Consider the following 24593-nt stretch of genomic DNA (forward strand, 5'->3'; position numbering starts at 1 on the left):
GCCCTGTGTGGCCTTGGGTAAACTTTCTGATTTCAATGATTCTCCTTCACATCTTGGGTAGGTGAATGCCAGTGAGAAAGGCCTCTGGGCTGAGAAGTTTTGTTTTACGAATGTGCCCTGAAGTGCTGTATTTACTATGGTTTTTATGTGGGCAAGACTCATCAGTACTGAAAATATACCTTTCAGTGTCTCAGTGCCCTGCACCACTTCACTCAGCGCCTCCAAAAGGGCCACATCCTCCAGTGGGCTCCCCTCCTTGAGGCTGTGCTTCTTCCGCTCTGCTTTGCGCCGATTCTTAGATGATCGCCTGTTAGAAATCAGAGATGTTTTAAAAGGGGCTCCCCTTAAGCCCTTCCCACTAAAATCTGAAACAAGACAAGGATGCCCACTCCCAGCACTTCTCTTCAACGCGGTACTGGAAGTCCTAGCCAAGAAAAAGAAACAAGAGGTCATTAGGAATTGTCATTAGATTGGGATGACATGACACTGTATTTGGAAAACCCTAAGGACTCCACATAAAAACTTCTAGATCTGATAAATGAGTTCAGCAAAGTAGCAAGATAAAAGAATGACATCAGAAACTGGTTGCATTTCTTTATAACAGCAATGAAATCTCAGAAAGGGAATGTAAAAAACAATACTTTTTAAAATCACAGTCCCCAAAACAAAATACTTACGAATAAACCTGATTAAGGAGATTAAAGACTCATACACTGAGAACTATAAACATTAAGAAAGGAAACTGAAGATGATTCAAAGATATGGAAAGAAATCCCATGTTCTTGGACTACAAGAATTAACATTGTTAAAATGGCAATCTACTGATGTAATGCAATCCCTATCAAACGACCCAAGACACAGAACTAGTTTTCATAGAACTAGAACAAATAATCCCCAAATTCTATGGAACCATAGGTGACCCAGAACTGCTAAAGCAATGCTGAAGAAAAAGAACAAAGCAGGAGGCACAGCCTTCCCAGACTTCAGACACACTCCAGAGCTACAGGAATCAAAACAGCACAGCATTGGCACAAAAACAGACATACGGATCAATGGAGCAGCAGAGAGCGCCCAGAAATAAACCTGCCCACCGACTACCAGGTAGTCTTCTGTAAGAGGGTCAGGAATATAAAACGGGAAAAAGTCTCTTCAGCAACTAGTGTTGGAAAAGCTGGACAGCCACATGTAAACAGAGGCAGTTAAAACATACCCTCTCACTGTACACAGAAATAACCTCAAAATGGCTTAAAGACTTAAACATAATTAAGACGTGACACCATAAAACTCCCAGAAGAGAGCATAGGCAAAACATTCTATGACATAAATTGTACCAACGCTTTCTTAGGTCAGTCTCCCAAGGCAATAGAAATGAAAACAAAAGTAAACAAACTTACCAGCTTTTGCACAGCAAAGGAAACCATAAAAAAAAAAAAAAAATGAAAACGATCTACAGAATGGGAGAAAAATATTTGCAGATCATGCAGTAGACAAGGGCTTCATTTCCAAAATACACCAATAACTCACACAACTCAACAACAAAAAACAAACAACCCAATCAAAAAATGGGCTAAAGATCTTAACCGACATTTCTCCAAGAAAAACATACAGATAGATGGCCACCAGGCATGTGAAAAGATGCTCAACATCACTAATTATTACAGAAATGCAAATCAAAACTACAGTGAGGTACCACTTGACACCACTCAAAATGGTCATCATTAATAAGTCTATAAATAAATGCTGAAGAGGGTGCGCAGAAAAGGGAACCCTCCTATACTGCTGGTGGGAATGTAAGTTTGTACAGCCACTATGGAAAACAGTATGGCGGTTCCTCAGAAAACTAAAAATAGAATTACAATATGACCCAGCAACGCCACTACTGGGCATATACCTGGAGAAAACTCTAATCCAAAAAGATACATGCACCCCTATGTCCATAGCAGCATTGTTCACAACAGCCCCAAGACAAACAACCTAAATATCCACTGACAGATGACTTGATAAAGAAGATGTGATATATATATACAACAGACTACTCCTCAGCCATAAAAAGAATGAAACCATGCCATGTGCAGTATCATGGATGCAACCAAGATTATCAAATTAAGTGAAGTAAGTCAGAAAGAGAAAGAAATACGGTATCATTTATACACGGAATCTAAAATACAGCACAAATGAACCTATCTATGAAACAGACTCAGACACAGAGAACAGACTTGTAGGTGAGGAGAGGGAGATGGATGGACCGTGAGTTTGGGGTTGGTAGATGCAAACTATTACACTGGAATGGATAAACAAGATCCTACTGTATAGCACAGGGAATTATATTCGATATCCTGGGATAAACCACAATGGAAAAAAATATAAGCAAAGAATATATATATGTGTATAACTGAATCACTCTGCTGTACAGCTGAGATTATCACAACATTGTAAATCAATTATGCTTCAATAAAGAAAAAGAGGAGAGCTCTCCTTGTGCTCAGCAGATTAAAATGAATGTAGCAATAACTGTGGTCACCAACTTTTTGGGAAACCAGGGTATATACAGATGGTGCTTGTATTTTTGGGAAAATGGTGAAGGTGTTAAAATGATACATAAAATTCAACTGGTAGCGAAAAGGCAGGAAATAATAAGGAAGGCCCTAAAAAGTGATGCCTGGCCTTGAAGTTTTAAGATACAGAATAAAATGAGATTACATTTGATAATTCAGAGCTGGAACAATGAGAAGAACAACCAGCTTCAATTTTGTAGTAAAGACTAAATAAATTTAAAGGCAACAAAACTAAATTTAAGTAAGAAGGCAGACATATCAGATTGGAATTTTAATATAAAATATATAAATGAACCCCACATTCTTTCCTGCCTCAGAGGTCTTTAATTATGCCATTTGTTTCATCTGGGACCCTCACCCCAACTCCCAAAAGCCCAGTCTGAGTGGCTTTCCTGCAGTTTCTGTTTATCTCACCCAATCTCACAGATGTCCACTCTAAATTCCTAAAACACCATTTGGTTTAAATATACCATCATGCAATGTTTTCTGTTTCCCAAGTAAGTCTACAAATTCTTATTAATTCACATCTCCTTAAAAGGTTTCTGTAATATCCACTACAGCTAGTTCAGTAAATACTTCTGACCAACTGAACTTTGAAGAAGCGTGAACTCGCTTTTCTTTATAATCTTTCTGGTTTCTCAGTGCCTACATATTACATATAGTCACTTAATGTATTTGTTAAATGAATGAAATCAGATGTTAAATATAAACTGAGTACCCAGTGGAAGTGCCATCTGAGCAACAGGCAAACACACAGGCCACGAAGCTGCAGCAGAAAACAGCTGCAGTCAAGTCTGAGCTCTTAGACATGCTGGGAAGGTCCTTCCACAACTTCCCCAGTCCCCCGCCTCCTGCCGCACGGTCCTGGTAGAAAGCCGACCTCTTCACTTCTCCTTTCTCCACACACCCAGGGAATGGTGAGTGTGCGGAATAAACATGATACATACGCTGATATCCTAGAGTTACTATGAGAGTATTTGCCACTCATGTTACTGCCACTCATGATACTGTTGGTTTCAGAGAAGAGATCTGACTCTTGACCGTGGGGTGCTTCATCATCTAGAAAAGAAGAACCAGACACAGAATTGAAAACTCCCTGGAGATAAGGTTCACCTTCAGCAGGGTAAATGAACTACAGTTATCCAGGTCACCTCCAATGAGGTAGGAAAACTACTACAAAGCTGATCTAAAATACAGCACAAATGTGTATAACTGAGCCACTAGACTGGCACAACACTGTACACCAACTACTCTTCAATAAAAAAAAGGAGGTGCTCTCCTTGTGCTCAACAGACTAAAATCAATGTAGCAATAACTACTAGTCACCAATAGATATTAAATACACTTTTACTATTGTAAGCTGGCACTTTACCAAACGTCTTTATTCTTTTCTTAAAGCAAAGGAACTTTTGGAGATGAGGAGATTCATTCTGTAAATACTGCAGTCAGTTCCTCTGGCTGGGTGAGTGGGGAACGTTTGGCAGACCTCTTCCCATTCATGCTTGATTCTGCCCTCAAACTCTCCCCAGTACCCATGACAAAGACACACACGTGCCCTTCACAGAGGCCTCAGACTTCCACTTGGCACAGTAACCACACTGCAGGACACAGTAAGCGGCTAGTAAGACAGTGTGTGACGCTGCCTCACCACCACCCCCAAGCTCCACTGTCTCCAGGCAGGCACTCACCCGGGTTCACCTGCTGGGCCTGCTCCTTCAGCTCTCGTACCACCAGCAGACGTTTTTTATGGCGACTGAATGTGGCTGTCTGAGAGTCCAGAAATGCCATATAATTTTTCTGGGCTGAGGGTGCAGATGGAAAGTAATTTAAACATGTTTAAGCAAAGAGAAAAAACTAGAATGAGAGGTTGGCAAGGGAGTTGGAGCTTAATGAAAAGAAAACAAGTTATCAAGTTTTTCAAGTAAAATTTTTTTCTTTAAATTTAATGGAGAATTACCCAACAATGCTTTTGGAGAATGAACTAGAGATTGAGATTCAAGATCTTAAAGTTCATCAACATCATCCTAGAAAACATTCTACCACTAAACCTGTAAAATCACCTGAATAAGAGTCTTTAATATCTAACCCAAGAGAGGACTGGCAAATAAAAGGAGTGTACAGGAAGCTATTAACAAAAACAGGAAGAAAGTCATGAAATGCTTCCTAAACCTGTAAGTACTTGGTCTTTGCTGATGAATCATCAGCATTTTTCTAGGTTCTCATTAGTGGAGAAAAATTCAAGTAAGAGTGAGCCAGAAGGATTGTTACAGGGCCCAGGAGGACGCTTCCAGGACCCAGGTAGGAGTGTGTAAAGAGAATGATACACAGAGAACTCTCCCAGTTTTAAGCTGGACAGGGTAGTAGAGAGCAGACAGGGTAAGAATGTGAATGCATATTAATATCAGAAAGGCTAGACATTACTTACAGGGTAGACTGTGCAGGGCTTAAAATCAACCTCTACTCCCAAAGATTTCTATACGTCAAACTGACATCCTACTCTTACATTTTGCATTTAAGGAATTACAATGTACACTAGAGTATTCTAGAACTGATTAACACTCATCTTTGATTAATCTTCTGCAAAGGTCCTTTTTATTTTTATTATTTTTTTGGACATGCCATGCAGCATACAGGATCTTAGTTCCCCGACAAGGGATTGAACCTGTGCCCCCAGAACTGGAAGCTGTCTTAACCACAAGGCCACAGGAAAAGCCCTTCTTTTTATTATAAAAAATTTTTTTATTTTGAAAGTTCAAACCTACATAAAAGTTGGTTTGAACCAACAGTTCAATGAATACACACACACACACACACACACACACACACACACACACGCTTCACTTAGATTTATCAATTATTATTAGTCTATATTTTTGGCTTCCTCTTTCTCCCTCCACTCTCTCTCACACACACATAATTATTTTTGTGGAACCCTTTGAGAGGAAGTTACAGATACAATCCTTCCCTCCTAAATACTTTAGCATCTCTCTCTTAAGAATCAGGATATTATGTATATAATCACAATATAATTATTAAATGCAGAAAATTAACCATTTGATATATTATCAAATAGTTCATATGCAAGTTTACCAACTATTCCCCAATGCAAAAATTTTTAATTGTATCTTACCCACAGGTTTTTAACATTCAAATATTTCATGTGTGACTATTTATTTAACATCATTGTCGCTACTGTTTAGACACTAAGTCTGTCCAACTCTTCATGACTCCGTGGACTGTAGCCTCCCAGGCTCCTCCATCCGTGGGATTTCCCAGGCAAGAATACTAGAATGGGCTGTCAGTTTTCTTCTCTAGGGGGATCTTCCCGACCCAGGGATCAAACCCATGTCTTCTGTAATGGCAGCCCATTTAACATAGCACATTGAAAAACCATGGTCAGAATTCAATTATCCCACCCAGTGGAGAACTCTGGTTGACTCAATAAAGTGTGTTCTTTCGTCACTGACGTGATTATAGGATGTAACAGCAAGGACAGTACTCTCCCGCCTCCATCTCCCCCCATCTTGATACTTCCAAATCAGGAATGCTTTCTAAAATACAACCCTCACCTTCTAAAACGGAAGGCTTTATGTTGGTTTCTATAATATCTGGTCTGTTGTATTTATGTACCTAAAAGGAAAAATAAGATAATTTTAGGCAGGAAAACTTCAAGTCACTGGAAAGTTAAGACGCTAGGGAATGGATCGCTTTCAGAGTGTCCAGGATATTTTCCAGAGGAACAGGCCTACAAGGCGGCCAAAGAAAACCCAAATCGTTTCAGTAAAAAACAGTAACATTTCTCATTTAGAGGGCTAATTCCACACCTCAAGAATAAATTAAATGATTTAAAAAGCACTGCTTATCCTTAGACCAGAACCTGAACTACTTCTGCCAAGCTTCGGAAGCCTCAGAAGACCAGGGACTCCGGCTGACTGTCTCCCCGCTGCAGGCCCTCGTTCTACTGAGCACTTCAGGCAGGGAGGAGTTCTGGCGCCCTCTTACCAGTCTCAGAGCTTCTTCCCAGGCAGCGCCTTCTAGCAGCACGAGCACAGCTTCTTCATGGTCCTGACAAGGGAACATCAAGGAAGATAACAGGCTAATGGGGCAAGCATGTCAGATGCCACCGTATCAAACTGCAAAACTGCCCAAAGAGCTGCCTCTATTGCTCACAATCCTAGTTCTCAGCATAGGGTCTGGCCTAGAGCGGATGCTTGATAGATGCTCATGCAAAAGACAAATAAGGAGTGTCAATTCTGGACCACAAAACACAAGGTGAGCATCATCTCTCTAAATCCCTGAGCACTGAAACCACGAGAGAGACTGGTAGAAACGCCCATTTCCCCAGCTGCACCTCCAAGTCTGATTCGGGAGATTTAGGTGGGCTCCTGAATTAACAAGACCACACTGTGAAAAAAGGGTCAACTAGAACTGTAACCTTCCAAACCATTTTTCTTTTAATGCTTATTTTTTTCTCTTTGTATTTCAAACAACTTCAAACCTATAAAAAACTGAAATAAGTTTAATAAACATCTGTATATCCTACAGTCTTTAAGCCATTTGTGATGCTTATATCCTTACCACTAAAAACTTTTGATTATGTACCCTAATATATAATTACGTTATGTTCTTAAAAAGCACATAAAACAAAACACGTTTTTAAAAGATGAAATAAAAGAGACAACTGGCTGGATTTCTTCAAGTAATCTCTATCATAAAAAAGGTGTGTATAAACTAGATAAAAAGGGATTTAAAGAACATAAGATAATGAATACAATACATGGACTTAGGAAGGAATCTAATTTGGATCAATCTACTATAAACAACTTTGGAATATTGAGGGAACTTAACTTTTCATTACTGGATACATTAAAATGTGTCAACATGGAGAGAGGAAGATTATAGCCAAACAAACCAAATTTACAAACAGTATAATTTCATTTTGGTTAAAAAGTACATCTGTGTGTAGAGTGCGTGTGTGTGTGCGCGCATGTGTGTGTGTAGGGGGGTGAGCAGGGAAGGTAGAGAGGAGAGAGGAAACTCTGGAAAGAAACAGTCGCAGAGTCGGACATGACTGAAGTGACTTAGCATGCATGCATGCATGAATGGTAGGGATGAGGTGTTTTTATTTTCTTCTATTTGCTTTTAGTATTTTAAACAATCTATATACATATATACTATTTTAAATAAGTTACTTTTAACTAAGAAGGTTAAATAAACATTTTCTTCTCAGACCCCAAAGGATCATTTCAGGCCTATACCGTATGTCCCAAAGAAACACAGTATATGTGTTTTGCTTGACTGGAAATGTGTGTGTGTGTGTTATTGACATAAAATTCATATATTAATAACATACAATAAATAATTTTAAAGTGTATTTGATGCTGTTTACTATAGCACAATGTTGTGTAATCACAAGCTCTCCCTACTTTCAAAATTTTTTTTTATCATCACATAAATACACTTCATATCCATTAACCAATCCCTCCATACTTCCCACTCCTCTCACCCCCTGGTAACTTCTAATCTGCTTTTTGTCTCTCTGGATTTGCATAGTCTAGATATATTATATAAAAGGAGCCATACAATAGGTGACTTTCTGTGCCTGACTTCTTTTGTTAAGTATATGTTTTAAAGATTCATCACTTCTTTGTTCCTTTCCGCTCCCCTTATTTTTTTGGCTATAGCAAAATTCAATAGAAAATGTACCCTTTTAGCCATTTAATGTATAGTTCAGGCGTATCAAGCAAATTCACATTGTTGTGAAACCACCACCACTATCAATTTCCAAAACTTTTATCTTGCAAAAAGGAAATTCTATATCCATGAAACAATAAATCCCCTCCCCACCCCCCATCTTCAGCAACCATCGTTCTACTGTATCTCTATGAATCTGACTACTCTAGGTACCTCATATAAGTGGAATTATACAATATTTGTCCTTTTATATCTAATTATTTCACTCAGCATAATCTTTCCAAGTTTTATCTAAGCTGTAGCATGCACCAATTTTTCATTATTTTTTGACTGAATAACATTCCTCCATATGTGCCTATGTGTTCAGTTCAGTCGCTCAGTCATGTCCGACTCTGCAACCCCATAAACCGCAGCACGCCAGGCCCCCCTGTCCCTCACGAACTCTCAGAGTTCACCCAAACTCATGTCCACTGAGTTGCTGATGCCATCTAACCATCTTATCCTCTGTCGTCCCCTTTTCCTCCTGCCCTCAATCCTACCCAGCATTAGGGTCTTTTCCAATGAGTCAGCTCTTCGCATCAGGTGGCCAAAGTATTGGAGTTTCAGCTTCACCATCAGTCCTTCCAATGAACATCCAGGACTGATCTCCTTTAAGATGGACTGGTTGGATCTCACTGCAGTCCAACAGACTCTCAAGAGTCTTCTCCAACACCACACTTCAAAAGCATCAATTCTTCGGTACTCAGCTTTCTTTACAGTCCAACTTTCACATCCATACATGACCACTGGAAAAACCACAGCCTTGACTAGACGGACCTTTGTTGGCAAAGTAATGTCTCCATTTTTTAATATGCTATCTAGGTTGGTCATAACTTTTCTTCCAAGGAGTAAGTGTCTTTTAATTTCATGGCTACAATCACCATCTGCAGTGATTTTGGAACCCAGAAAAATAGTCAGCCAGTTTCCCCATCTATTTCCCATGAAGTGATGGGACCAGATGCCATGATCTTCATTTTCTGAATGTTGAGCTTTAAGCCAACTTTTTCACTCTCCTCTTTCACTTTCATCAAGAGGCTTTTGAATTCCTCTTCACTTTCTGCCATAAGGGTGGTGTCATCTGCATATCTGAGGTGATTGATATTTCTCCCGGCAATCTTGATTCCAGCGTGTGCTTCTCCCAGCCCAGCGTTTCTCATGATGTACTCTGCATATAAGTTAAATAAGCAGGGTGACAATATACAGCCTTGACACACTCCTTTTCCTATTTGGAACCAGTCTGTTGTTCCATGTCCAGTTCTAACTGTTGCTTCCTGACCTGCATATGGTTTTCTCAAGAGGCAGGTCAGGTGGTCTGGTATTCCTATCTCTTTAAGAATTTTCCACAGATTCTTGTGATCCACACAGTCAAAGGCTCTGGCATAGTCAATAAAGCAGAAATAGATGTTTTTCTGGAACTCTCTTGTGTATGTGTACATATATCATATTGTTCACAGCAGCACTATCCACAATAGCCAAGATACGGAAACAACCTAGATGTCCATCAACAGATGCATGGATGAAGAAGTTGTGGTCCATATATACAATGGACTACTACTCAGGCGTAAAAAAGAATGAAACAATGCCATGTGTAGCAGCATGCATGCAACTAGAGATTACCACACTACATAAAGTCAGAAAGAGAAAGACAAATTCCACATGATATCACTTATATATATGGCGTCTAAATATGACAGAAACGAACCTATCTATGAAGCAGAAACACACTCACACTTATAGAACAGGTGTGCAGCTGCCAAGGGAGGTTAGGCAAGGGATGGAGTGGGAGGGTGGGTTAGCAGAGGTAAGCTATTACATATGGAATGGATAAACAACAAGGTCCTACTGTATAGCGCAGAGAACTGCTGACATGTTCAGTATGCAATGATAAACCATAACGGAAAAGAATATTAAAAAATGTATATATATAAAACCGAATCACGTTCCTGTATATTACCACAACATTGTAAATCAACTATACTTCAATATAAAAGAATTTTTTTAAAAAGTCAATGCAATTTACCCTATCACTGGTCTAAACAAAAAACAGATCTTGAGTCATTTGGCAAAATTTAATACTCATTCATGATAAAAACTCTCAGAACCAGAAAAAGAGGAGAATTTTCTCAACCCAAGAGGGCGAGGACTGGCAATTTTTTTTCCATAAAAAGCGAGACAGTTAATATTTTAGGCTTTCTGGGACAGACTGTTACAAGTCTTCAAACTCTTGTGGTTTTAAGTGCAACAGCAGCCACACAATGTATAAACAATTGGTGGGGCTATGTTCCAATACAACTTTATTAACAAAATGCGTGGTCAGCTAGCTTTGGCCCCCAGGTTGTAGTTTGCCAAATCCAATAAGAGCCTTACCAGTTTCTCACATCTACTGAACAAACAACTCCTTTGCCAAAAACTAGCAAACATCACACACAGGGTGAAAGACTGAACTTCTCTAGCTAGTATCACTCACTGTAGACAAGACCAAGAGTTAAAAACTCTATAAGGGTCCATACTTAGGGAGATGCTACATTTTTATGAGTTTTTACCTCCAGGAGCCTTAAGAGAACTTCTCATAGTGAATATGAGGAAATATCCTCATATTTCTAGCAGGGGGAAGGAAAAAGGAGATGTGAAAATATACCCAAAGCATGCTGATTTTAACAAGACCTGCTCTCAAGAGGAAATATTTTGCCAGAGCCTAATCAAAGAGGGTTTCACCAGGACCTCCAATGTGGGGGCAGGGAAATACCCAACTCTGGCCCACTCTAACTTTCCTGTCCTACTGAGGGGTGAAAAACAACCGACAAGCCCTGGTGAAGTTCACAGCTGAAGCACATACTCAGACTGAGGCCTAATCACAGGACTAGAGAACACGCCTCCTCCTACCCAAACACCAGCCTCATCATGTCACTAAAAGCCTTCTGACCAAATTTCCTTTTACCCAGGTACACATTAGGCTTTTGACAAAAAATTACAAGGCATTTTTAAAAAGGGATAAAAATGCAGTTTGAAGAGTCAGAGCAAGCATCAGAAACTGACACTGATGTGGCACGTATCTTGAGATTATGAGGCTGGGAATTAAAAAATGAGTATGATAAATATGATAACACCTCAAATGGAAAAAAGAGACAACATGCAAGGACAGATGGGTAATGATACCAGAGACAGAGAAATCCTAAGAATCAAACAGAAATGTTAGAAATCACAAGCAAGCATCCTATCCATTTCATTAACCATCTTCAGTGGGATATATCTTCATGTTTTCAGTTGAATCACCATCTTCTCTAAGATCTAGTGATATCAAATTTTAGTTATCTTCTTTCACTCATCCTTATTACACAAAAGACAATGAAGTATTATAAAAGCATAATTTTGTTATGCAAGTGTGCCTGCTAGTAACAACACTTTCTGATCAAAGACCAAAACTCTACAAGGAAGGAATCCCTGGTAACATTTCTATGCCTGTGTCCTTTGAGTCTGTGGCCCATGACAATGCATGGATTTACTGTTTTCATAATAAATTAACAATTCTATCAAAAGCTCGTATGGATACTTTATAATCTGCTGGAAAACTGGAACCCAAAAAGCTGCCTGAGGTAAAAGAGACATTTCCAAGAGAGACAATGGGAGTGAAAGCCAAAAACGGAGGTCTCAAGTTCAATCACTTTGGTTTAGAATGGTCTTTTCTCATTGTTCCTACTTTGGTATGTTAATATAAAAAATATAATTGCCTTATGATTTAATTTCTACTTTCCACCAAGGTCAAGCCACTAGTGCATATTAGAATTCTTTGGTATTCTACCTCACAGAAATTACAATTATTTAGAGATATACTGAATTTAGATTCCAAGTCAAGTAGGCAAGATGGAAGACCTTCAAGGGAAATATTATCTCTGGATTTTCTAAATAGCCACAGTTCCTTTCATTTTCATGACTGCTAAGGTACAAATGGGAAATAATTACTTGGTGTGTGAGTGTTGCGGGGGTGTGAGTGGAAGGGAAGAACTGAGTTTACCTGAGCGTACTGTTCCAAAACTGTGGCTGCATCACTGTGTTTCCTCTGCTCAACTAGCTTTCCTGCAAAGACAATAATAAGCATTTGACTCTCCTAGTTGGCAAAGATCAGCATTACCAAAACACAAGGGGAAATGGTTTTTAGTGGTACTATTTAAATCAAAATGGTCTCCGACATATTGGAGATTGAGCTCTACAGAGTATACACTCAAAATGAGCTGCTTTAAAATAGCATTATTCAAAAGTGTTCCCCAGGATTGTTCAGAGAACAATGAAAGGCAGGACCAAGAAACCATTCTCAGGCCAAGCATGTTTGTGCAGCACTGGGTAAGACAAGTTAACCGTTCTTTTGCTGATGCTTCATCAGTATGTCTGATGCCTGCGCTCAGTCATGTCCGACTCTTTGCAACTCCATGGACTGTAGACCGCCAGGCTCCTCGATCCATGGGATTTTCCAGGCAAAAATGCCAGAGTGGGTTGCCATTGCCTCCTCCAGGGCTCTTCCTGACTCAGGGAGCTAACCTGCATCCCCTGCACTGGCAGGCAGATTCTATACCACTGAGCCACCTACGGCATTATGTCTTTTTTGCATCAAGCAAAGTATTAATACTTTGTGAATTTCTATGAGATATAGGCAGGAATACCAGAGTCCTATCCAAAAGTGGCAGGTAAAATCTAAATTTAGCATGGGATGTGAAAATCACATATAGTCAAAATCATTCAGGAAAAAATGCTTACAAAGGCGTTCATATGGAAACTGACCTAGCACTCTCACTCTTCCTCCAATAGGAAGATGCTGCTGTTTCTTTGGTTGAGCACTAGATGGGGGTAGTTGGCATTGTCGAGAACGTGGCAGTATCTTTAGATCTGAGAATCACTCTTGGTCGAGTGGGAGTGTGGCTCGATGAGAGGCACATAGAAACCAAAGTTAACTAAGGGGCTGGCAGGTTCATGTCTTCTATTCCATGCTAATTCCAGGGCATATTATCATTTACAAAACCAGGAAGAGTCACTTCCACTAAACAGCTATCTTTTCTCTCTTTTGGTGACTTGTGTAAACTGCCTAAGTTAAATGTACGAATGAAGTGACTTGGCCACTCTCTTCTCCACCTTCTTCTGCTAAACATCTGGAAAAACTAGGTATACTGCACTATAAGGCATGAAAAACAGGAAGCTAAGAGTCACAAAAAATGTAAGATAACAGACCCCAAGAACAGTATAAGCTACAAATAACAAGTTTCTAGAGCAGACGTATCAATGGAGCCAGAATGAACAGTTTTAACAGGACTCAAATAAGGACTTCTCAGTACTTGTAAAAAGACTTCAGTTTGGAAATCGAAAGGGCTTATGGAAGAGTCTACAGAACCAATATGCTGAGCTACCAGGGAAGTCCATCTGATAACCAGAAAATGCCAGAAAAATAAAAGTCATAATCTCACACATTTTTTTAATCCCAAGGGGAAAAAAAACCAAGTGAAATAACTAGAATATGTTCATACATTTAACAGGCTGTAATTTGAAATTTTTTTCAAGACTGTTTTAGGGGAAATCCTAACAATATTTATAAGACTCTTGAAAATTAGGGGGGAAATATACCAGCCACTCACTTCAAGCATGATTGAGAGGGCCAGAGCCCCACCTGTCTCTTCTCCTGGGCACTCTGGGAATGCCACTCCACTCTAAGAAATCAGACTCTGCAATAGCCTCGCCTCTGGTTTCACACCCTGAAACAGCTAAACTGGCTCTGCTTTCGGACTGCTTATACATTTGGCCTCATTTCTGAAAACCACCATTATGTTTTCATTTTCCAACAATCTACTGTCTGAATGGCTCCATCAACAATCTATTTGAATGGCTCCATCCCCAAATTCATCTTTACATTCTTATAGGGCTCCTGGCTACCCAGCTACACTGTACCAAGTGTATCTATAAGGTGTGAATTTCAGTGAATGAGGTGGAGAAGGAGGGTTAGCTAGGTCATCGCCAACTTAAAGTTAAGTGTTCCTGGGACTTCCCTGGTGCTCTTGTGGCTAAGACTCTGCACTCCCGATTCAGGGGGCCTAGGTTTGGTCCCTGTTCAGGGAACTAGATCCCACATGCCACGACTAAGACCTGCCATATCCAAATAACTAAAAATATTAATAAGTAAGTAAGTATTTAAAAAAAAAGTTAAAGCGTTCTCTAATGACTCCAGCTCTTCCCTCCCCCAAGGACTGGAACACAAATACGGAAAAAATCCAGCTTCAACTACTGCCGAAGAGAGGGCAGATCTGCACCGTGGGAAGGCCTGCCAGAACTACGAGAGAGAGACGTGAACTGCTTTCCCTATCGTGACACCGCATCCAGGGACTCTTGTAGCAGTTCAACTTTTACTCTACCTAGTAAGCCATTCCAAATTAATTTTTATCAGCGCCTGTGAGAGGGCACCTAAGTGGGCTGCCTTACAGGTATTTGCAAAAATTCCACACGAAACCAAAGAAACACAAACCCTTAGGGGAAGTTCTCGTTTGGGAGAACCTTAACAACCGTGTTTACCTGCCAGAGTCCTGCTCAGGCCAGCCAGCTGCTCTGCGGGCAAGTGAAGCTGGGCCGCTGCACAGAGCGCTTGCTGCCAGCTGCCACAGGCCAGAAAGGCGCTGAGAGCTTTCTCGTGAGCACCGCAGCGGGCGAACACAAGCCCTGCCGGCTCATGGAGGTGCTCCCGTAGCAAGTGTTCCCCGTAAGCAATGCTGATGTCCTGGGACAGGAGGAGACACAGGGTCAGTGAGGAGAGGTGGCAACTTGTTCTTTAAATCTCCAGGGAAGGCTGTCTTGGTCATTATACTTGAAATTCCTTGGAATTACTTAGAAAAACCCTGTGGATGACTAATGAATTCAATCTTTTTTTCATTCAAAACCTTACTGAGGATATACTGTTTGTTCATCCAACAAATAATTACTGAGTACTATTTAGGGCAGTGGGAGTAAGACAGCAATGCAAAAAATATAACAAGGGTTAAAAAAAAACCAGCCAACCAACCAAACACAGAAAACTCTAACAAGAACCATGACCAAGCCACTGTTCTGGTGGTGAAAGAGAACATACTTTATAAACCCAACATGGTCAACAATATAATGGTAGACAGTGGTAAAGGGACACAGTGATGGGAATGCTATTTCAGAGGGCTGTGAGAAGCCACGTGAAGAGTTAAGGGAGAGTGTTCTGCTCCAAGAGCACGGAAGGCACCGTGGCGATCAGGCAGGAATGAGTATGGAACACACAGGTCGGAATAACAAGGCGGCCAGTACGACTGAAGCAGAGAGTGCACAGGAGAGGAACAGATCATGAACATGAGAGCAAAGAGGCGGCCTCTGGCCAAATTCTCTGTTCCCCAAGCTCAGCATTAGGCAGGGAAAAAGGAGGGATATTACATGGGGTCCCTGCCCTTAAGGGAACCCAAAGCCTGGTGGGGAAAAAACCAGTACAAGGCAGATTGATAAATGCCATCCCCAAGGCAAGAAGGAGGTGTGCTGGGAGCTCAGTGTCTGGCACCTCATGCAGGAATGGTTTTCTGGCAGAGGAGAACTGAGTTTAGAAGGACAAGGAGGGCTAAAGGACAGGGAGGTAGAGGGCTGGCAGAGAAAGCCAATGGCTCAAGAGGAGGCAGCGGCCAGATCACAGCAAGACGTGTGCAATTTGTGGACAAAGTGAAAATGGTGCTGATGATGGCATGGGCTCCACACTGCAGGTTCTTGGGCAAAGTGCTTCCTCATTTAAAACTGTGCACAACACCTACCAGGCTGTTGTGAGATTTCATGTAACATCTGGTAAGTGAAGTATCTAGCATATGAGAAAAGCTAAACAGATGTCTGTTTAAACAAATAAACCAAACTTCATGCAGAATTATATGGGAAAGATGCACTATTCAGGATGCTCGGTGAGGCCAGGCTGGAGGGGGCAGGATGGAAGCCACCAAGGTATTTCCAATGAGGATCCAGCGACAATGCCTAGGTTTCTGGCCTGGGCAACTTCTTTCCAAGAGGAACAGATGAGGGCCATTCTCTCAGATAAGAAGTTCAAGATAAGAGTAATTAGTTTGAAGATTAACTTTGAAACCAAGGAAAGTGTCAGGGACACAAGATCCTCATCCCTTTCCAACGGCAGCACAAAGCAAAACCAGGAGCACTCATTTCACACGTTACCCACCTTGTACTGCTGCGAGTCTGGTGGGTAGAGCTTCAGAGCTTCGTTATACAAGGTTTTATCTTTTATTAAGTTTAAGCATTCTGGGAAGTACTCCGGTCCTACAGGAATAAGATTCATACACACACAAGCTTAAGACTGGAGAAGCATAATGGATTTCATCTCTACCACTGGTCCTTACATAAAATCAACAAGGGAGCTTTTTAAGACCTGCATAATTAGAGTATCCAGAGGAATGGAATGCAGGAACGTGAACTTTAATGAGCACCGCAGCAGATTCTGAGATTTGAGAAGCACTAATTGGGATCAGAGTTCTGCTCAAAAGGAATTTTACACGGCCCCTGAGAAATGACCATCCAGCCCAGTGTTTTCTCAACCTTCTTAATAAGAATCATCTAGGGAGCTTATTAACCATGTACACATGCCTTGAGTCCCAGCCTAGCCCAGATGAACCTGATTCTCCAAGAACACAGACCTGAACGCAAGCACCTCAGGCAACTCTTCTAGTCCCTGTCTCAGCTGTCAGGGAAAAATCATGAAAACTGAAGGCCGAGGCTCCAGCAACAGTCAGGCGTGGGTGAAACGACCACCTGGCATCGTGCTGGTTCTACTTCATACGACTGCCAGTCAGAACTGTGTCTTTTGGGCCACAGAAGGTATGGCCACTCAGACAAGCTGGGTGTCTGCATACACCACGAGAAGAATGAAGCATCAACCAATTGTGATTTTGAGACACAGAAGTGAATTTCAAAGGTGATCACTTGACCCAAAAGGGTCTGAACTATGGGGCTCCCCGAGTTCACTCAGAGACATCTGCTGTGCCCTCAACTTTTCATAACTGACAGCTCCCCGAGTTCACGCAGACATCACTGTACCCTCAGTTTATCAAAACTGACAAAAATAAGGTCTGCGGCCACAGCTGTTAACATTTTCAGGTGTGGAAACTGAAGTCAGTCTGTCTAAACTAACATTTGACTTCAATTTATACCCTACCAAAGAATATTTGAACAGAAATAAATATACTAACTCATACTTACCACATTTGCTTAGGTGGCCAATGGCTTTTTCATACCGTTTCAAGTATTTATCTATAGTGAACCGCTGATAATTCGTTTCCATTTTCTTAAGTGTATTCAGAAATGGAAGATATTCTTTGGGATCCTAAAAACATTTTTTTAAAGGATAATTTTAGTGCCTGTGATTATATTTACTTTTAAAAATAAAAATATATAGTAATTATAGCAATAAATCCAAAGCTACATCATTTTCAAAATATGTGAAAGCGAAATTTGTTAGTTGCTCTGCCATGTCCAACTCTTTGCGAACCCAGGGACTGTAGCCTACCAGGTTCCCTGTCCAAGAAATTCTCCAGGCAAGAATACTGGAGTGGGTAGCTATTTCCTTCTCCAGGGTATCTTCCTGATCCAGGGATCGAACCTAGGTCTTCTGCACTGCAGGCAGACTCTTTACCATCTGAGCTACCACAGAAGCCCTCTTCAAAATATGTAGTATATTAATATATTAATTATATAAAAAAATCAAACTACATAGAACCACATTTGGAAAAAACGCCTTAACATATGGGTGTTCTTAGTTTTCACTCAGAATAATAATGACTAACTCTTAGCTAAATCTCACAATACCAATTGTTTCATAGGTTAATAAGGAAAATAAGATTCCCTCATTGTCAGGAAACTTAAAATCTAATAGAGGAGATAGACTGGTACATCTGGTAGGCATTGGGTGTCATAAAAGCACATAGGAAGGCCGTCTCATTCAATCCCTGGATGCTGGGCAGGGAAGCAGCAGCAACAGTTTACAGAAAAAAGGTCACCTGGGCATCCTTCAACCAAGATGAGAGAGAACCAGACAGGTGAACAGAGAGGATGAGAGTGCTGGAAGCTCATGGGCCCAAGGTAAACAGAAGTAACACTACCTGCAAAGGTATGTGGCAGTTGGGAGACAAAAGTACTGCCTTGCATCCACTGCAGAGAAAAGAAGATAACCTCAAGAGGTGAGAACTGAGAGATTCACAAATACCGGATCACGGAAGAGATTTTAAGCATAGAGCCTCTGAACTTCTTCCTGGGGGAAGGCAGAGCCTATGAAGGATTGTAAGCAGAGGAATGGGGATCAAATTTTTCTCTTTGGGAAGGTCATTCTGGCAAGGGCAAAGAAAGGAATGATAGGGGCTGAAACTGAGGGTGCAAAAAAAAAAAAAAAAAAAGAAACAGATAAAAAATGTGCAAAACCAGAGGTGCTCAAACTTTTGGACCATAGCATGGCAAGGTGAGACAAAGAGGCCTTGAACCCTTCTATTCTCCAGGTTCCCAGTTTCCACTGGAGAAAGATGCTGCATGATAAAGCTGGACTATAAATCAATCACCTGCTGTATTTCCTTAATAAGACCACAATTTGTTCTCATTTTTGCTTGTAAGCTTGAAAACAATCAAATAGCTTTATTTCAATTGTTCAATCTAGCAATCAAAACACTCTGATAAGCCCAGAACAGTGATAGAGAATGTACTTTAAGTATGACCCTGGAGACTGGCAGATCTGCCTGAAGGCCTTTAATTTCAGCCCAAACCCTGCACGTCAGGAGCACTGCTTCACACTCTCATGTCTGCATCAACAAACGTGCTAACTATGTCGAAGGAGTAACTCCACATACCTTCTGTGACTTCTCAGCTACCATGAGCACCAAATCAAAGTCATAGGTCCCAAGAGAATGGTCATATAACTCATTGACATCTACCAGAAGCAGCAAATACTTCAGGGCCTCCTCGGCACTCACAGCGTCGGGGGCTGGCGGAGCGTTTCCTGTCGGTGTGTAAGGAAACAAGAGAACAAAATCATTTGGGGGAAAAAACCCACACACCTAGCAGCATAACCAAAAAGAGAAAGTAACACATTTTCCTGACACAGGTGGACACCAGACGGAAGACAGTCCTTTGATGATTTTGTACATACTTTGTAGAGCAGCACCAAAAGAAACAGACCCAGGTTTTAAAGTGGAGACCAAAAGGCCACAGTCTGAATTGGTGATGTGGTGCTGGTCCTGGTCAGGGCTATCTCCCGAAGACTGAAGCCCCGATGTCAGTCGGGGCCCCGATACACACAGACTGTCAACATGTCTCTACCTTGAAGTTCGTGTACCTTCTGCAGTGCAATCTCCAGCTCTGGGGTAGTTTTCTTCACGTGAGAGGTGAGTATTGACAGGCAGTACCTGCAGTGATACGTGAAGGACAGCACAATAAGAGCGATGAACAAGATGAAGAAAAACTACTACCCACTTCTGTTTTTCAAAAGATGCCAGATCACGACAGCACACGTACTTGCGAGGGTTTATGTTCTCCATGGCTGCTCTCATAGCATCACAGATGAGGTCTACTTTCTTCTCATCAGGATCGCTGGACTGTGGAACAGTGCTCGGAACTGGTGGAGGATACATGGTCTTTGTAACATCTTCTTCCCTAAGAATAAGTGTGTATTAAAAGGGCACAAACCAAACATGTGTCCCAGCTACCAAACTACTAACACGTATGCTGGAGTGTTGATGAGATAATAAATAAAAAATAACAAAATAAATAAAATTAAAAAATAATAAAAATGGCTTCTGGAAGGCAGTTAATTCTAAAAATAGTCATATATAGTGAAAAGTGGAGAAACTAACTGAGAAATGAAACATCTACAGAAGACTTAAATGGTAATGCTTATAGATGTTACATTAATATAGCCCCAAACTGGGTCTAGTACAGGTGTCCACTCACAGAAGAATGAAGGAATGAACTGTAGCATATTTATACTATGGCATACTGTGCTTCCCTGCTGGCTCAGATGGTAAAGAGTCTGTCTGCAATGCAGAAGACTCAGGTTTGATCCCTGGGTTGGGAAGATCCCTGGAGAAGGGAATTGGCAACCCACTCTAGTATTGCTGCCTGGAGAATTCCATGGAGAGAGGAGCCCAGTGGGCTACAGTCCATGGGGTCACAAAGAGTTGGACATGACTGAGTGACTAACACTTTCACTTTCTTTCTTTTTCATGGCATACTACTGAGCAATAAAAAAGAATAAACTAGTGATATATGTAAAAACATGGGATGAATCTCCAGATAACATGCTGAATGAAAGCAGCTTTTACACAGAAAAGTCAGTATTACAGTATACAATTCATTTCTATGAAGTTCCTGAACAGGCAAAATTGATCTTCAGTGAAGAACTCAAAAGAGCAGTTGCCAAAAGGGTGGGGAAAGAATAAATGGGAAGGGATCTGGAGGAACTTTCTGAGACGGAAATGTTCTCTATCTTGATAGGGGCCAGGACTGCATGGAAGCATACATTTGTCAAAACTCAGTGAATGGTACACTTATAATCTGTGTATTTCGCTATAGATAAATCTGACATGGAGGGGGTGGGACCCTGTACACAAAGAATATACTCTAGTTAATGTTACACAAGGTGAAGTACTGACAGGCAAAGTGGATTTATGTCTACAACTACCTTGAAATTTGTTTAAAATAAAGATGAATGGTGGATGGACAGATGGTAGATAGTGATAACGCAAATACAGGAAAATATGAACTATAGAATCTAGGTGATGGTACAAGATGCTTGCTAGACAACTCTCTCAACTTTCTTACATGTTCAAAATTTTTCATTTAAAACCTTAGATAAAAGTCATTGCAGAAAAAGAAGCCATTTATTTCAATTAATAGTTTTTATATGTATACCTAAAAATAAAGTCAAAGAATAATTTTCATGACATGTTTTAAAGTCTCAGTTTTAAAAAGGGAAAAGAGTAAAAATCCAGTACATGTGGCATCTAAGAGTTAAAGATTTAAAAAATTATATTGAAAGCAAATTTTCTCCTCTATTTATCAGTTTGATTTCCTTAACCAGAAAAGAGAAAATTATGGATATGATACTCATGAATTATTCAAAATACTTACTTCAATTCTGTGAAAAATAAATTAATATGATTCACAGACTCTATCTGTCTTATGAAGGTTTCCACATTTTCAAGAAACACCTACCCAAAAAAAGAATTAAAAAAGAACAAAACATCTTAGTTCAGATCATATTAATTCAAGCAGATCATATTAATTCAAGCTAAAGTACACTATGATAAATATCAGAGTTAGAATGTTACCTTAGGGTTGTGATCGTGAATCAGATTGAGATTAATTCTCAGTTTTCTCATGCATTCAAATGCTTCTTTAAACATAAGTCTGGGGAGAGACGGAAAATGGAGAGAGGGGACATTTCACAGAAACTCAGCTCCTTGGACTCAGCACATTTTCATAAGGATATAAACCAGTTAAAATTAAGACTACAGCCCAACTACTACTGGATTTCTGCTCTGAAATCATAGAATGAAAAAAAATCAGGCACCAGGTTCATTTACCTTCCTAAATGGTATGACGACTTAGTCATCAAGGCCATCTGAGGACTTGATCCCCACACACTCACACAAGAAAATCTTTATGGAACTCAGGGCTAACTTCTTGTTGAACAAAATGTTACTAAACATTTACCTTTCCAATATAAACTTTCCCCCAAATTCAAAGATGCAAACAATGGATCATTTCCTTCGCAACAGTGGCTCAGGTATTTTGGGGTCATAGGTCTTTTTATAATTTGCTGAAAGCCTTGGACCTTCTGCCCAGATAAATACACAGATACAGGATAGCGTAAAATTGCCCTGGGTTCACAGGCCATCTAAAGCCCATATGGATCCCCTTGGGCTAGGAAGCTGTTTAATACCATGAGCCTCATCATTCCTTCTCCTAGGAATGTCTTCTACACCATACAATTTAAGAATCTAAGTGCCAAAAGAAGAAAGTCTCTGAGAATCTGATTGAAGATATCTGTAATGAAATATTTAAATACTTTCTAAGTTTTAAAAATCTTAATACTTGCTGCCTTTACACATAAGTCATAACAATAAGCTAACTAATCATATATACGGTACTTACTTGTCCAACCACTTTCGAATCTGAGCTAAAACCAGGGCTCGATGATGAACAACTTCTAAGTTTCCCCTTGGCATCTTAAAATAAATAAATCAAATCAATAACATGTTTAATTAAACAGAAAAAAAGTTAAATACCCAGGATATACCACTTTACCTAACTCTTCTTCGAGAATTAACACAGCACTGTAAAATGAGCACACTTTTGGCAAAATCTAGTTGTGCTCAAAATTTACTTTAAGAGGTTTCCCTCTTAGCCTTACTGGGAAGAGCCTGTTTTAACACTACTTTGAATTATGCTAATACAGAACTTAGCAAGGAAAGGCTTATAATAAATTAATACAAATGATAAAATATAATCCACAAGAACTGTCTGGTATTTACTGTCAAATGACAGTAACACAGCCTGAAAAATCAATGTACCTGTAATATAAGCTTTGTGTCTTGAGGCACAACAGTGACGATGCGTGAACCCCTCTCCACCTTCCGCAGAGACTCGCCACTTGGCATGTAGCTGCTGCTCAGACCTGCCTGCAATGCTAAATACACCACAGACCAAGCCTTGAGAATCACTGTCACGACAAGCTACTCTCCATTAACTGCAGCTGAAATGGCACGTTACCCGAAGGAGGAGGAGGCCATTGATAATGAGGCCGGACTGCTCTGTCACTCAGCCTTCAAGACTATCAGCCTTTCAGATAAACAAGGTCATCCCATGATCTCGCCCTCTCTTACAGAGGCCTCATGCATGATGCACAAACAACTTCTCAACTGACATGGAAACCAGTGGAGGACTGGGCAGTTTCTCTATGTCTTAGCTTTATCAGTACACTACAATCACATCAATAAAAGAGTCCATTTCCAAGTTAGAAGCAAAGGAAACAAGTGGGCTACTTCTTTCTTAGTGACAGAACTGTGTGCACGCACACACACACGCACAGGGGAGGGGCGCAAGGAATCGAGGAAAACCTGCAGCCAATTTCCTACAAACCACAAGACAGAGTCCTCCAGACATACAATGGAGGGCGGCCACAAAGAAGGCTGAGGATATCGCCAGTTTGCCATCTACACAGTAATTCAAAGTAAAATATGAGTTATGTTAAGAAGTTCCCTGAAAGTTTTATCTCAGGGTATGCTGCTTTAAGGAAGGACCTCCCACTCTTTGATAACTGGCGTGGAGTGATTTAACTGAGATATTGAGATAAGAGGCTAAGTAAATGAACTTGACGTTTTCTCCAGTCTAGAACTCCAGGATAAAAAGCCAAAACTACATGACAAACATAGAAGTCATGGAGACTTCAGAGGACAAATGATACTAGAAGAGATACTATCTTCTATCTTCTACACTGTAAGCTTACTTTTCAGTGAAGCATCTCTCAGGCAAAAGCACTGGCAGATATGAGAATGAGTCGTCACCAATAAAAACTCATCATATACAGCAAATGATGTGATATTTGATGCAACCTACAATAGGTTGGGGAGGCAAGGGGGAGAGTTAGTTATATTACTTGGAATCAAGATGGAAAAAGATCCAGCATCAAAACATGCCATGTTACCTCCGTGTCATTGATGAAAAAGCGACATCTGTCAGTCAGACCAAGGATACATTCCTGCAAAAAAATAAAATATGAAATCACCAACAATTCTAACCAAACTGGGGCTTCCCTGGTAACTCAGTGGTCAAGAATCCTCCTGCAATATAGGACACGTGGATTTGAACCCTGGGTCAGGAATATCCTCCTGGAGAAGGAAATGGCAACCCACTCCAATATTCTAGCCTGGTAACTCCCATGAACAGAGGAGCCTGGTGGGCTACAGTCTATTGGTTCTCAAGAGAGCCAAACTCAACTTAGCAACTAACCAAACAACTAACCAAACTAGTGAAACCAAATTTTTCCTGTTATATGGTTCTACTGTCCTATGATTTCACACTTAAATCCCTGTCATCGGGACTCAAGATGCCTAAGATGTGGTTGGTCCAAGGTAAAGTGGTCTATGATGCCATCCAATCCATCAGAAGCCTCGACATTTCTGTCTCCTACACATCTCAAATATATCACCTTGCATCCCCCACTGCCTCCACTCCAACAGTCACTTCCACTCTCATCCCTTTCAACATACTCCCACTGGGCAGCCACAA

General features: G+C 40.5%; 1 protein-coding gene across 2 annotated transcripts in view; it reads right to left on the bottom strand.

The window, feature by feature from the left end:
• The window catches only part of ELP1 (elongator acetyltransferase complex subunit 1), a 58551-nt gene that overhangs the window by 6601 nt on the left and 27357 nt on the right, over positions 1–24593 (bottom strand). For both annotated transcript variants that reach the window (XM_040237309.1, XM_040237312.1), the window contains exons 17-34: positions 24010–24063; positions 23812–23917; positions 22877–22992; positions 22458–22531; positions 21632–21710; positions 21432–21511; positions 19818–19955; positions 19623–19708; positions 19154–19302; positions 17520–17643; positions 16486–16583; positions 14835–15036; positions 12301–12362; positions 6558–6620; positions 6125–6185; positions 4244–4357; positions 3503–3614; positions 180–307 (exon numbers count right to left, since the gene is read on the bottom strand). In XM_040237309.1, coding sequence (XP_040093243.1) covers positions 180–307; positions 3503–3614; positions 4244–4357; positions 6125–6185; positions 6558–6620; positions 12301–12362; positions 14835–15036; positions 16486–16583; positions 17520–17643; positions 19154–19302; positions 19623–19708; positions 19818–19955; positions 21432–21511; positions 21632–21710; positions 22458–22531; positions 22877–22992; positions 23812–23917; positions 24010–24063 — 1846 coding nt within the window. The remainder of the gene's footprint in view (positions 1–179; positions 308–3502; positions 3615–4243; positions 4358–6124; positions 6186–6557; positions 6621–12300; positions 12363–14834; positions 15037–16485; positions 16584–17519; positions 17644–19153; positions 19303–19622; positions 19709–19817; positions 19956–21431; positions 21512–21631; positions 21711–22457; positions 22532–22876; positions 22993–23811; positions 23918–24009; positions 24064–24593) is intronic.

This window comes from Oryx dammah, unplaced genomic scaffold (genome assembly GCF_014754425.2).
Source record: "Oryx dammah isolate SB20612 unplaced genomic scaffold, SCBI_Odam_1.1 HiC_scaffold_1, whole genome shotgun sequence".
In the NCBI taxonomy this organism is placed as follows: domain Eukaryota; kingdom Metazoa; phylum Chordata; class Mammalia; order Artiodactyla; family Bovidae; genus Oryx; species Oryx dammah.